Genomic DNA, 13,392 nt, shown 5'->3' with positions numbered 1-13,392 from the left:
AACACCTTTTTCTTCTTCTTCTTTAAAAGGCTGCTTTCGACTTGCTCACCAAATCAATTCATCCCAAAAAAAATATCCATCTCCTATAGTGCCTTTTTTCTACATTCCCTAAACTCTCCTGCACTCCATCCTCCATCCAGCGTCCTTAAACGTATTTTTAACTCAAAGGTCACAAGAAACTCATTTTGCAATAAATGTTCGTTTCCCATAAATCGTACACTTTCAAAAATCCAATCTCACCCCTCCCCTCCAAATCTTCCCCATAACCCCTCCCCTCCAAATCTTCCCCATCACCCCTCCCCTCCAAATCTTCCCCATCACCCATCCCTTTCAAATCTCCCCCCTTGCCCCCTCCCTCCTAAACTACCCCCTCACCCCTCCCCGCCAAGACGCCCCCTCGCCCCTCCCCTCCTAGACTCCTGCCTCACCCCTCCCCTCCAAATCTCCCCCATATCCCATCCCTTTCAAATCCCTCCCCTTGTCCCTTCCCTCCCAAACTCCCCCCTCACCCCTCCCCTTCAAATCTCCCCACCCTCATTGCTTCTCAATTTCCCCCCTCTCACTCCCCCTCCTCAAAGCGTCCTCCCCGCTTCTTCCCCCTTCAAACTCTCACCTCCATCTCCCCCAACCTTCTGCCTCGCTCTTCCCCCTCCTCAAATAACACCTCATTGTGGCTCACCCAATCACCATCAAACCTTTTGTCCGCCCCATCCTTCCCTTTCTCCGAGCTATTCTGAAATCTCTGACACACCTTCAACAGCTCTCCCTACCTCTTCCACCTCTTCCACATCTTACCCTACCCCTCCTCCCCCCTGTTCTGTATCTGATGCTCCCCCTTCCTCTTCATTAACGGTATGGACCTCAAACATCCGGGGCCTTCGTTCAAACTTAACTGATCTCTCCATACAGGTTGCTTCTGTCAAACCAGACGTGATCTGCTTAACAGAAACTTTCCTCCTTTATGATGTCTCTGATTCCATAGTATCTCTCCCGGGCTACTCCCTCCTCCGGTATGATAGACCTGAGCCTCGTCCTGGAGGCGGGGTTGCTATCTTTATCAAAAACTCTCTTCCTCACTCGCCCTGCACTGCACTCTCTCCACCTCACCCCCAGGAATACCTCTGGCTACGGCTTCCCCTTCGCTCCCACCTCTTGTTCATATGTGTGTTGTACCGTCCACCAAACAGTGATGACTCCATCTACATATCGCTGTCTGATGATATGGACCAACTTCTATCTACTCATCCCAACTCTCTCTTCCTCATATGTGGTGATTTCAACTGTCATCATGCCAGTTGGCTGGGTGTGGGTACCTCTCTCACCAGCCATGGCTCCTCAGCAAAGGACTTCTGCGACTCACTGGGACTGACACAATCTGTCAATTTCCCGACCCGGATCTCAGTCAACGGAACATCTTCTCTTCTGGACTTGGTAATGACTAACTTCCCTGAAAATGTCTGCTGCTCTTCTTCTGCTCCGATCGGATCATCTGATCATGTCCTTGTTAAAGTGGACATCTCTCTGACCATCCTCAGGGAGCCTGCTCAGCGTCGACGAGTCTGGCATTTCACTCAGGCCAACTGGCACGGTCTTCAAGCAGCCATCAATCATCTGGACTGGTCTCCCATCTCTACCACCTCTGACATCAACTCATCCTGGGAATTCTTCCAAAGTAAATTGCTCTCTCTCATGCACAGATTTATCCCATCTCGTCTCCAGTTGTCATACCCTTCCTCCCGTCCATGGTACACGGAATCTTGTGGTGAGGCTGTTGCCCAGAAACAACTTGCCTTCGTCTCCTGGAAAGCAAATCCAACGGAAGGAAATCTCATTTCCTTTCACAAAGCCCGAAACAAGTGTGTGTCCACCCTCAGGAGAGCCAGGAAACAATATCTCTCCGTTCTCAAGACCGAACTCTCTTATCTGTCTCCCTCTTCCAAATCCTGGTGGCGTCTGGTCAAATCCGTTTCTGGTGTTTGTTCCCCCTCCATCCCCTCCCTTACCTCAAACGGCTACACAGCTGACTCCGCACGTGAAAAAGCTGAATGCCTCAACTCTGTGTTTGCCTCTAAATCTTGTGTCCCAAACCCATCCCTCTCTGTACCCACCATACCCAGTCGTACCCTGCTGCTCCTGGACTCCGTGTCCTTTCCTCCTGACAAGGTGGAAAAGTTTCTGTCAACCCTCGACTCTGATTCTGCAACTGGACCCGACGGCATCAGCCCACGGGTCCTAAAATCCTGCTCTGCTGCTCTATCTCACCCTCTCTCTGTTCTCTTCACCCTCTCTTTTGCTCAAGGTCAACTGCCATCTGCTTGGAAATCAGCCAACATCACCGCTTTGCACAAAAAAGGTGCAAAAACAGATCCTAGCAACTACAGACCAATCAGCCTTCTCCCAATTATCAGCAAAGTCATGGAATCCATCATTGCTTCGGATATGAAATCTTTCCTCTTCTCCAATGGCTTGATCTCTGATCATCAATTTGGTTTCAGACCAGGTCACTCTACTCTGGACATGCTGCTTCTGCTGTCTCAACAATGGATGGAGGTCCTCAATGCCAAACAGGAAATTAGAGCTGTGTCTCCCTCGACATATCACGTGCCTTCGACACGGTCTGGCACCCCGCTCTGCTCACCAAACTCTCCTCCTTTGGTATCCATGGAAATCTCCACGCATGGCTGGCGGACTTCCTCTCTAGTCGTCGTCAACGTGTGGCCCTGAATGGGTTTCTCTCATCTCCTCTTCCTGTTCAGGCTGGAGTTCCCCAAGGCAGTGTTCTGGGCCCCATGCTTTTTCTGGTCTTCATCAATGATCTCTCTGACTCTCTCGAAAATCCTCTCTATCTCTTTGCTGATGACTCCACTCTCTGCCGCTCCATTCCTCTTCCCTCAGATCGGCAGTCTGCTGCCTCCTCACTCTCTGAAGACCTGGACAAAATCACAGACTGGTCAAACAAGTGGAACATGTCTTTCAATCCTGACAAATCTCACACTCTTACTATGTCTCTCCGAAAAGATCGACTGGACAACCCTCCGATCTACTTTCTCAACAATCCTCTCCAAGAAGTTCTGTCGCTCAAGATTTTGGGTCTCACTATCTGCCATGATCTTTCTTGGGAAAACCACATTTCCAAGCTGGCCTCCAAAGCCAGTCGCCGACTGGGCATCCTCCGTCGTGCGAAGTCCTTCCTCGGCACACCTGAGCTCCTCACCACATACAAGGCTTTCATCCGCAGCTCAATGGAATACTGTTCTCCCCTATGGGCCGGAGCTCCTGCCTCACACCTAGCTCGGCTTCACGCTGTTGAAACCAAAGCTTTCAGAATTATTGGAATCTCCCGTGATGAAGCTATCTCTGAGGGCCTTTCACTCACTCACCGCAGGCAGGTAGGTGGTCTTTCTGTCTTCTACCGACTCCTCTCCGGCCTTGCACCCCCAGCTCTCTCTGTGCTCTGTCCCCCAAATATTCCTACAGGTCGCACAAGATCTGCCAGCAACCCTCTGATGGTTAAACTGCCGAAATCTCGGCTCTCTGCTCACCTTCACTCTTTCATTCCTCTTTTCTCCCGCCTCTGGAACAAACTCCCTCACTCCCTTCAATCCCACTCCTCCCTCCAGGTCTTTAAAACAGCTGTTCACCACCATCTCTTATCTTCCCCCATCCAAAACCTTGATCTTTTCTACCCCCGCTAATTCACCCCAGATCCACGTTGTTTGAAATTCCAACTTCTTTCCTGGAAGTCCTGGCAGTGTCCATATGTTTTATACCTCTCCCACCGCCCCCTTCCCACGCCCCCCCCCCCCCCAAAGCCCTCGCCCTCTCTCAGATCTCTCGATGTCTCCATGTCTCTCGGTCCCTGCTCTCAAATGTTGTGTTTGTGTCCTTCCCCCTCTCTCCCCATCTTGTCTACCGCTCCCTATGTTATATGTTTTATGTGTCGGTTTGTCTTTCTGTGTGATTAATGTTCGCTCTTTCACGAGCCTCGATCTTGTATACAAAACAAAAATAAAAATAAAAACCTCAGGATATTATTCCTGATCCAGGAATTTTTTGAAGGATTTTTTTACCATTGGAAGATCGGGCTCATTTTTTTTAAACATTATCTTCTATATATTCTATATTTAACATTGTGATATGAAAATAGTTTTCATATTTGTTGTAAATGTAGTTTAAACTCGTGGTTATGCGTTAGAGCGGTGTATTATTTTAGCAGCGTCTTCTTCAATGTTCTTTTTTTTTTCTTCTAATAAAGACATATTCTGTCATTTTAAAACCACCAAAGTGTGTATTAGGTTTCCCCGTTTCATAAAATGTTTTTGTTTGATTGTGTGTGTTTAATGCTTTAAAATGTGTTTTAAAATTGTGTTTAAAATGTGTGTTTAATGTGTTTAATGTTATAATGCTTTAAAACTGTTTTTGTTTTTTTGTTTTTTTTTACCTCAGAAGAGATATCAACATTTAGCTCAGCGAATGTCATTCGCGGTGTCAGTATTTGATGAACTTATAAAGACTTAGTTCCAGATTTGTCAATGGCTGAGGTATATTAACAAACGAATAAAACAGATTTGGCAAAATTCCAACTTTTAAAAAAAAGATCGCATATATTCACCCAGGGCTGTGAGAGGCTGAAGAAGAAGAAACCTCGCATGGGCTTCCCAGGCCAAATAAATAATTCTGGGTGTGGCTCTGCGATTGTCAGGTTTATTACTCCCGCCAGGGAGTAACGCATTCGATCGTGTCCGTCCGTGTGTGTGTGTGTTCGTATGTTTGTGTGTTTGTGAACAAGATATCTGGAAAAGTTCTGAACGGATTTGGATGAAAGTTGGTGGGATGATTGTCCTTGGGATAAGGAAGAATTGATTAGTTTTTGGTGAAGCTCAGGATATTATTCCGGATCCAGGAATTTTTTTGGGAAAGATTTTTTCTGTTTTACTGCATTAAAGCTTTTATTCTTATTCTTAAATGATGTTTTTCTCCTCTAATTCCGAGATATATCAAAATTAATTTTCTGACAGTTAGGGCTTACTTTCTTTTTTATTTATTTTTCATTTTTGGGGAGAGGGGATGTTAAACAAAACGTATTATTCCAACTAAACCCACGGCGGGAGTATGCGCTCTACTGAGTGGCGTTCTAGTTTGTTTGTGCATTAAGTCACTTGCATTTTGTTAAATAAAAACGAAAAGCTATAAATGGCTGTCATTAGCTTGTGTTATTTGCTTTGACCACATGAGCTCAAAATCGAATCTGTTCATATTTACCTCTTTATACATACCTGCACCAAGTTTGACTAAGATCCCTTCATCCTTTCTCAAGTTATCGCGGAAACGAAAACCTATCACGGACGGACGGACGGACAGCCTGAAAGCATAATGTGTTATTAGCATGATGAAAACGAAAAAAAACGATGGCTTGCTTGTATTTGCAGTGTTATTAGCTTGATTGTGTAAGTTTGTAATATTACTTCCACCACCTAAGGTGTCACAGGTTATGTTGTCACCCCTGTCTGCCTTTTTTAATGTTGAAGGCTCCAGGCACGGACTATATAGCTCTTATCGAGGCCAGGCCTTAAATAAAATAGAAGAAAAGTGTATGATGAAAAGTGTATGTTGTTTGTTTGTAAGAAAGAGAGGTTGAAGCTAGCCCGGTAGCTGTAGTTTGAGTGAGATAGAAAGTAAGAGCAGCAATCCTGACACGGAGAGCGTAAGATGGTTCCAGGCACCACTTTAACGCTCCTTAGTCAGGACGGTAGTACCACCCTGGGCGGTTGCTGCTCTACAAGCTACTACCTGTCTGTCTGCCTGTGAGCAGGATATCTCGAAAAGCTGTTGACGGATTTGGTCGAAATTTGTTGGACAGATTGGGTGTTTGACAAAGACAGATTGACTGGATTTTGAAAATCCTGATCCTGATACTAGAATTTTTAAACAGTGATTCTTCACCATTGAGAAATTGGGCCAAAAACGATATACAGCATGATCTTTCAAAAAGTTGTGGACGGATTTTGACAAAACTTGGTGGATGAATTGGGTAAGTGACAAGAATAAGCAGATTCGATTTTTGTTCAAATACGATTCCAGATCCGGCCTATCAGTGGGATACAAGATTTTAACTGTTCAGCCTGGCGGAGGGAGGTATGCGCGTAACTGTGTGCTGTTCTAGTTGATTTTGTATTTTTTTGTGTAATATGCTATATGTTTGTGTAAGTGTAGTAAAACTTAGATTTTTGAGTGCACTAAGTGTGTGGTAGACAGTGGCCTCGTGTGAGTGGTGCAAGTTTGTGCGTGTGTAAGTGCAGTAAATTTTATATTCGCCCGTATAGTAAGTTTGTGTGTGCAATACATTTAATATTTTTGTGTAATAGTAGTCATTGTTGCTGCAGGTTTATGCACGTAGAGAAGATAGCACACTCCAACCTGCTACTTCTCATTACTGAGAAGATAACCTGCAGTGGATGTGACAATCGACCGCTCTCCCAGGAGGAGACGCTCTGTATCCTATACTCGTGTGACATGCTCTGCACTAACTCCGTTTACTCTGGTCCACGACCAATACTGCGCAGAACGAGGTGGGAGGTGGTAGAAAAATGAGCTGGCCAGTTTGTCAGTTTTTTAATTTCCCATGCGAAATCGAGGCTTATTGAAGAAGAAGCTGACGATTAATACCGAAAGATTCAACGGGTTGCGAGAATAGTTTGAAGAAGCTCGTTTTGGCGTGCAGACATGCTAGATAGCCGCAACTTAACGGATATCCATTTCTTCCTGCTCCGTTGACTAAAATATTTTGTTTTTGTTGTTGTTCTGCTCGAGCATTGCTTGTAACAATCATTCACTTGTCTGTCTTCCAACTTGCACATCTCTTCGGTCCTTTTCACCTTGGAAACATTGGTAGAGCATGCAGCTTTCGTTTTGTTTTTATTTGTTTATTATACTCACAAGTTTGTCCTTGCCTGACCCCTCATCTGGTTCCTTCCCCTTTCTGTTTGGGGAATGCTTGAGCGCTGCTGTAAACAGAAACAATCTGGAATTATGATTACTTGTGTTATCTTCACATGGTTGAAGATTCTATTACACTCAATACACACAAATGCTGCTTTTTGAAAATAATATTTCCATTGGATTACATACAGGTCTGTGCTCCATGCTTCGTGTCCTTCACTCACCCCAACAGCTGAGGGCCCAAATCAGTGTTTGCTTGCCACCGAGCCACGCTTTCGTAAAGGTCCAGAAGTGTGCCTGGATGCCGATAACTACCAGGTTTGCTTGTTTCTTTTCAATTGGCCGAATAAAATGGTTTCTTCACACTTTTGAACAGTACAAAGCCATCACTAAAATATTTTCAACTCTTCTGTTACTTGCTGCCGAGGTAACATTCAGTTATACTTTATGACCACTCAGTTAACTATATCTCATTCAGCTAGGCAGGTAACACCCATTATTAGGGTGAATCGTTCACATTGTGATATGAGCATGAAATTTGGCACTGATGCTCGTGTGTGTGTGTGTGTGTGTGTGTGTCTATATGCGTTTGTCTATATGCATGTGTGTGTACATGCAATGGCATAACAGGAGTACCTTTTGATTTATGTTGAACAGAATTATTAATTTGTGGGTGAATTAAGTCACTTGCATTTTGTTAAATCAAAACGAAAAGCTATAAATGGCTGTTATTAACCCCCAATTTTGGTGGCCATATCGATACTCTTTATATCCAGTCGATTAGCCAACTCAAAATTCAACATGGGGGCCATTATTTTCGAAATGGCCACCAAAATTGCTAAAATGCGCCATAAACCTTTTAATATAGAATTTATGATGTACAAGTATCAATACAAAAATCACAAAAAAAAAACAAAAACCTTTAGAGGCCATTTTTCCCCGCAAGCGGGGGTTGGCCTTTTTCGGGAACCGTGGTAGTTGTTGTTTTTCGGTCCCCTTTTTGAAGCAATGTTTTACGGCCGGATGCCCTTCCTGACGCCAACCCTTTTTGCCGCCTTTAACGACAAGCAGGGAATTACCAGTGAACTGGTACTCAATTAGCCGACCTCGGAAGGATGACAGGCTGAGTCAACCCCCCTGGCGTTAATTCAGCGATCGACCGGGTTTCAAACCCAGGATCCTAGGATCCTAAGCTGACACCCTAGCCGCTAGCCCAACACCAGGGCAGGCCCAACACCAATACAAAAATCACAGAACTACATATTTTCTTTAAGAGAGAGTTAAAATTTTCAATTTACCTACCTAAGATAAATTGAAAATTTTAACTATCTCTTATAGATAATAGTTCTGTGATTTTCTATTCCCAACTCGTGCATCCCAAATTCAATATTAACTAGAACAACACTCTTCGACGTCACAACGTCGAACGATATGCCTCGACCCACATTATTACATCATTATAGTACTTGTTCCAAGTTTGATTTAAATCCATTCAGCTGTTCTCAAGTTATCACATTTTTACCTGACATGACCTCTGACCTTTGACCTCTTGACCTCAGGACCACAAAATCTAATCAGTTAATCTTTATATCATTATACACATCTGTACCAAGTTTGAATTTGATCACTTTAGCCGTTATCAAGTTATAGACCTATTACAGACTTTGACCTTTGACCTCTTGACCTCAGGACCCCAAAATCTAATCAGTTAACCTCTACATCATTATACATATCCGTACCAAGTTTGAATTTGATCACTTTAGCCGTTATCAAGTTATAGACCTATTACAGACTTTTACCTTTGACCTCTTGAGCCCAAAATCGAATCAGATCATCTTTACATCATTCTACATAATTGGACCAAATTTGGTAACAATCCCATCACTGGTTCACAAGTTATTGCGGTAACAGGATTTTTATTTAACATGACCTTTGACCTTGTGATCCCAAAATCTAATCACTTCATCTTCACTTCATTATACATACCTGCATCAAGTTTGACGAAGATCCCTTCAGCCGTTCTCAAGTTTATCGCGGTAACGAAAACCTATCACGGACGGACGGACGGACAGCTGGACGGACAACCTGAAAACAAAATGCCTCCACCGACGCACTTTATGACACATTTTAGCAATTTTTGTGGCCATTTTGAAAAATAGCCATTGTTGAATTTCGCGTTAGCTAATTGACTGAATTTAAAGAGTGTCGATATAAGAGCATAACTGCCAAGTTTCATAGTTGTGTCCCAATGGGAATGTTTTTTTTATGTTAGCCACCTTGCTAATTCTACACCTGTTCCTGATGCTCGGGAGTCTGGCCTCCATGAATTGTGTTTGTGATAAACATAAATGGCTGTTATTCACTGTTATTCACAAATGATACACTCCTCCCTCTTCCCTTCCCTCTTCTTCTTCACAAAGGAGGATGCCAGCGACTGCGGAAAGGGTTCAATGCTGCAGCCGTCAATGTTGGCACTCTTCATCCTTCCACTGTTCACCCTCTGCCTCCTGGGGCCAGCAGCTCCATACATATCCTGAAACCCTGGCCCATCACCTTCCACATTGCCAGTTTCCCAAAGCCCCTACATTAACTCTTCTTTGCTAGGAACAAAGCACGTGCTGAAGTTTTAACCTTGAGGCGCGATTTGATCCAGTCTCTGATGGAGGACATCCCAGGCAGCTGTTTCTTGTGTGTCCTTGGTGTTCTTCTGTTCTGTCTAACAACGGTGTGAATCCATAATCACGGGGTTGGCACTTTGTTGGTGGAATTGGAGGCCTGACTATAATGCAAGGAGAGGCGAGAGAAATCGCGCCTGTTCACTCGCCTCATCCTGCTACCAGAGACCTCCCTGCTTTCTGCACTCTTCAACGACAAAATATAGCTCAACTTTTGACCAGCAACAGGCACCAACCGAGGAATGTTGCTTGGTCGAAGGAGATGTGGAAGCTGTAGCTTTAGGAAAAGTGCAGGTCTGCGGTTGCCAATTTGAGAAGATCATTTTTAAAGGAGGGTTGCATGATTGTTGCAAGTTTGCTCAAATGTTGAGTCCAGGTTGGGAATATGTGGGATTGCGTTGGGTGTAGGTAAGGAGGTGGGGGATAGGAAGGGAGGGGGGAGGTGTCATGGCGATCAAGGGGCAGATTAGGGATCATGGTTTAAAGTTTTAAAATGTAGCCATGACATTGATACACAAAGAGTTTTATAAATTCTGATTCATTTCGAGGTAAATAAACGTGACGGTTTTCTAACCTTAAACAACATGTATCATATAATGTACCTACATGCATTCCCGTTAACGCACATCACATTGCTTCACATACTTTTGCCACGCTTCCCTTTCCTCGTCCATTGCTTTCGCTTGCGGTTCGGTCTCGAGGATCTTCACTTTTTTGGGGCATGCTTCCACAGCATGTTTCCCCGCACGGTGTGAGCCAACTGCACATTAGAACGATGGCCTGCTTCAGGCCCACCCATCGCGAACTTGTAAACAACCAATAGGAAGGTTTGATAAACTTCTCGTTTTCAGATATTTGCTCTTTTTCAACACAAGCACGCACTGCATGCACTTTCTATGTTTCTTCCCCCTGAACGTGTTTCCTTTGCCCAATTACTGAATTTATAGGTTGCTATGATGATGATGATGCATGTGCCGTTCTCTTCTGGGCCTTCGGGTCAACGCCTAGTACGTACAGTGATAGATTTACATCGACATTCTCGGTGACCTCTTCGACAACTCGATGCAATGTGTGGTTTCATCACACAAAGGTTGACAGACTATTGTTGGGTCTTCCAAATTGAGGACCTACGAGGCTGACGTGACTTTCAAAATATTGATGTGATATAATGAGCCATGGATGGTTTTGATTTTACTTTGGACGTCGCACCCATTGGGACCACAGAGCTCTTTTTTGGAATGCACTGATGGCCTTTGAGATGCAATTGCAGGAGAGAGAGAGAGAAAGAGAGAGCACTGTCGATGTTGTCCTGGACATTGAAAATGTGCCAAAGTAACCTCTGTTTGAGGTACGAATAACTTGGCACGTTGGGACCTTTCATGCGAACAAGTCCAGATGAGAAATCCCGCTCCACACCGACTTCCGCATCTTTTGTGTCACATGGTGCATGCAACTGTGCAAATCCGGCTCCATTTATGTTTCCAAGCTTCTATTACGGCTCCTCGAAGATCTAGGCGGAATGTGCTCCGAAGAACACCAACGATATTCCACACGAGTCCCAGCTCCTCGCCTCCTCGCCATCACCCTGCTCTGCCCGCTCCGTACTACAAGGACAATGGCATTTCATAAGTCAATGGTGCACTCGGATTTTATTTGTGAATGTCATGATGGCAAAAAAAGAAAACTTGCCTTTTGTACATTCCGCCATCTTTGTGGAGGATCCGGTTGGGCCGTCACTTCACGTCATGATAGATTCTGCCTTTTTATTTCAATCGGAGGGGCCGAGACTATATTCTGCCTTACCTTGTGTGGTTTTAAACCATCCTTCAAATTTTCCTTCAGATGAACGTTTGCACAGATGTCGCTTCCATCTTGTTGCGTTGAACAAACTGAATGAGTTTGGAAATGGGGGAAGAGGCAACGAAGCAGGTATCCTCCTGCTTCATATCTACGTATCTAGTGCTTGATTGTTGGTGTGCACATGAGTGCGGCATCCTGGTGTCTCAAACCCATTGGAGGGAAAAGGCAAATACAATTTGCCCAATCATTTGGATGAAGTCACATCAGAGACCCTTTTTTAACCTTTGTGTTGTGAAATTGTGTGTACTACTAGATTAGCTTATTATCTATCTCCATGCGTGGCACCTTACACACCCTTTCACCACCAACCCCTCACCCATCCACTTCCATTTTGTCTGGTTTTCCTTATTTGCCCCCATCTTGTGCTTTATCAATCCAACCTTGCATCTCCAAAGCCTTTTCCGCATGATGCAGGACTTGCCGATGCAGGAGGCCTTTGTGATGCCACCTGCACCGACATCTGTCTGGCTGTATATTGCACAGACAAGCAAAGCTGAATCTGTTTGTGCAGCTACAGTTAACGGCCGTGTTTCCTAAAGAGCCTGTCCATGAGAAATCGGGTCCGTTTGAGCACCAGGGTGTTTGACCAATGGATGCAGTAGCTGCCGCAGTTGCCAAAAACAGCCAATGACCTTACCAGTCGTGCGCGTTTGAGATATGACAGGTTTATCCCCCGACCCCTCCCTTTCTTGTTCACAATAGTCTTGTGGACCTGCTCACAAATGAATGTGTTACACCAAGGGCTGACTGTTTTCAGTTTCGTCCAAGGCTGAGTGTATATGGAGGTTATAAATCTGATGGAAACACAGTTTAAAATCTGGTGAGATTGTAATTCTTATTCAAGTTAGCGTTCCACACAACACCTTGCTACAACTATCAGTTCATCCTTTATGAACTAGGTGTTTGGAGGCACAGGCCACAGCCATTTTGTCTCCACCTGCTGCAGCAACATTGTGCTCTGATGTCGCAGATAGATGCAGTTGAAACAAAAGCAAATCCTGATGTAAAAAGCACGTGTCACGTTGTTCAAGAAACACTGGTTAGCTTTCATTTTGACTGTTCTAGGGAAAGTTTTATTTATTTACAAGCTCATTTCCATGTTGCCTCCTCGATGGAGATTGTGACATTTTGTGAGCCTGTGCGTTTGATGGACCGGGGGAAAGTCTGTTGCAAATGCTTTTTGGGTTTGTCTATTTGGTTGTGGATAAAGATTTTGTAAAATGTACAGTGACTGTGACCGAAATCTTTTGATGTATTCATTATAAATAAAGGTGTTTATACCCCATGGGTTTACATTGATGTGCTGGTTCAATTGCGGTTATTTGTGCCAACAAGCTCATGGGTTTCACTGCTTAACATGAAGAAGCTATCTTTACCCACAGGGTGTGTGGACCAGACAATTTGATTTTGAACATTGTACAAAAGATTATTGAACTCAGACATGCCTCTTCGCTTCACTGTCTGTTACTGTTAGACTGGCAGTCAAATGAAATTGAAAATCATTCCAAAACAGGAAACTTACTATTTTTAGGGACGTCATAAAAGGCACAAACAATAGGCACTAGCAGGGAGGGACCCATGATATTCTGTTCTGTGACCCCTCCCTTTTTTGGGCGGTGTATACGCAACGAAGCGCTGCCTCGCATGCTCCCGGAAGTTTTTGTTTATTGCTAACCCAGGTAAAGGTTTTAGTCATCCGCACAGTTTTGACCAAAAAATAATGTGATTAATTTGTTTTATGTTCCCAGAGATTCAGTTGCGAATCTAGGAGTGGGCTGTTTCAGACGCTCGTATAAAAGGACACGGAGCCGTGAGTAGTTCAAGCAATGCATGTTCCGCCTCCGGCACTGCCGGCCCTGAGGTCACTCCGGAAGTACATGTGCACAGTATTGTCATGCCACAGTCATACACTAGGCGG

General features: G+C 44.3%; 1 protein-coding gene across 4 annotated transcripts in view; it reads left to right on the top strand.

Annotated features, from left to right (window-relative positions):
* The window catches only part of CACNA2D2 (calcium voltage-gated channel auxiliary subunit alpha2delta 2), a 337,069-nt gene extending 324,296 nt beyond the window's left edge, over positions 1 to 12,773 (top strand). For 2 of the 4 annotated variants that reach the window (XM_078776839.1, XM_068114187.2), the window contains 3 exons: positions 6,384 to 6,493; positions 7,172 to 7,257; positions 9,360 to 12,773. In XM_078776839.1, coding sequence (XP_078632965.1) covers positions 6,384 to 6,493; positions 7,172 to 7,257; positions 9,360 to 9,476 — 313 coding nt within the window. In that variant the 3' untranslated portion in view covers positions 9,477 to 12,773. Of the gene's footprint in view, positions 1 to 6,383; positions 6,570 to 7,130; positions 7,258 to 9,359 lie in introns of all 4 variants that reach the window. The other 2 variants (XM_068114186.2, XM_068114185.2) reach the window with 1 other exon arrangement.
* Positions 12,774 to 13,392: the final 619 nt, after the last annotated feature.

The sequence above is a fragment of the Myxine glutinosa genome, chromosome 4 (assembly GCF_964187855.1).
Source record: "Myxine glutinosa chromosome 4, kmMyxGlut1.1, whole genome shotgun sequence".
Lineage (NCBI taxonomy): Eukaryota > Metazoa > Chordata > Myxini > Myxiniformes > Myxinidae > Myxine > Myxine glutinosa.
This window is presented reverse-complemented; position numbering and strand designations above follow the sequence as displayed.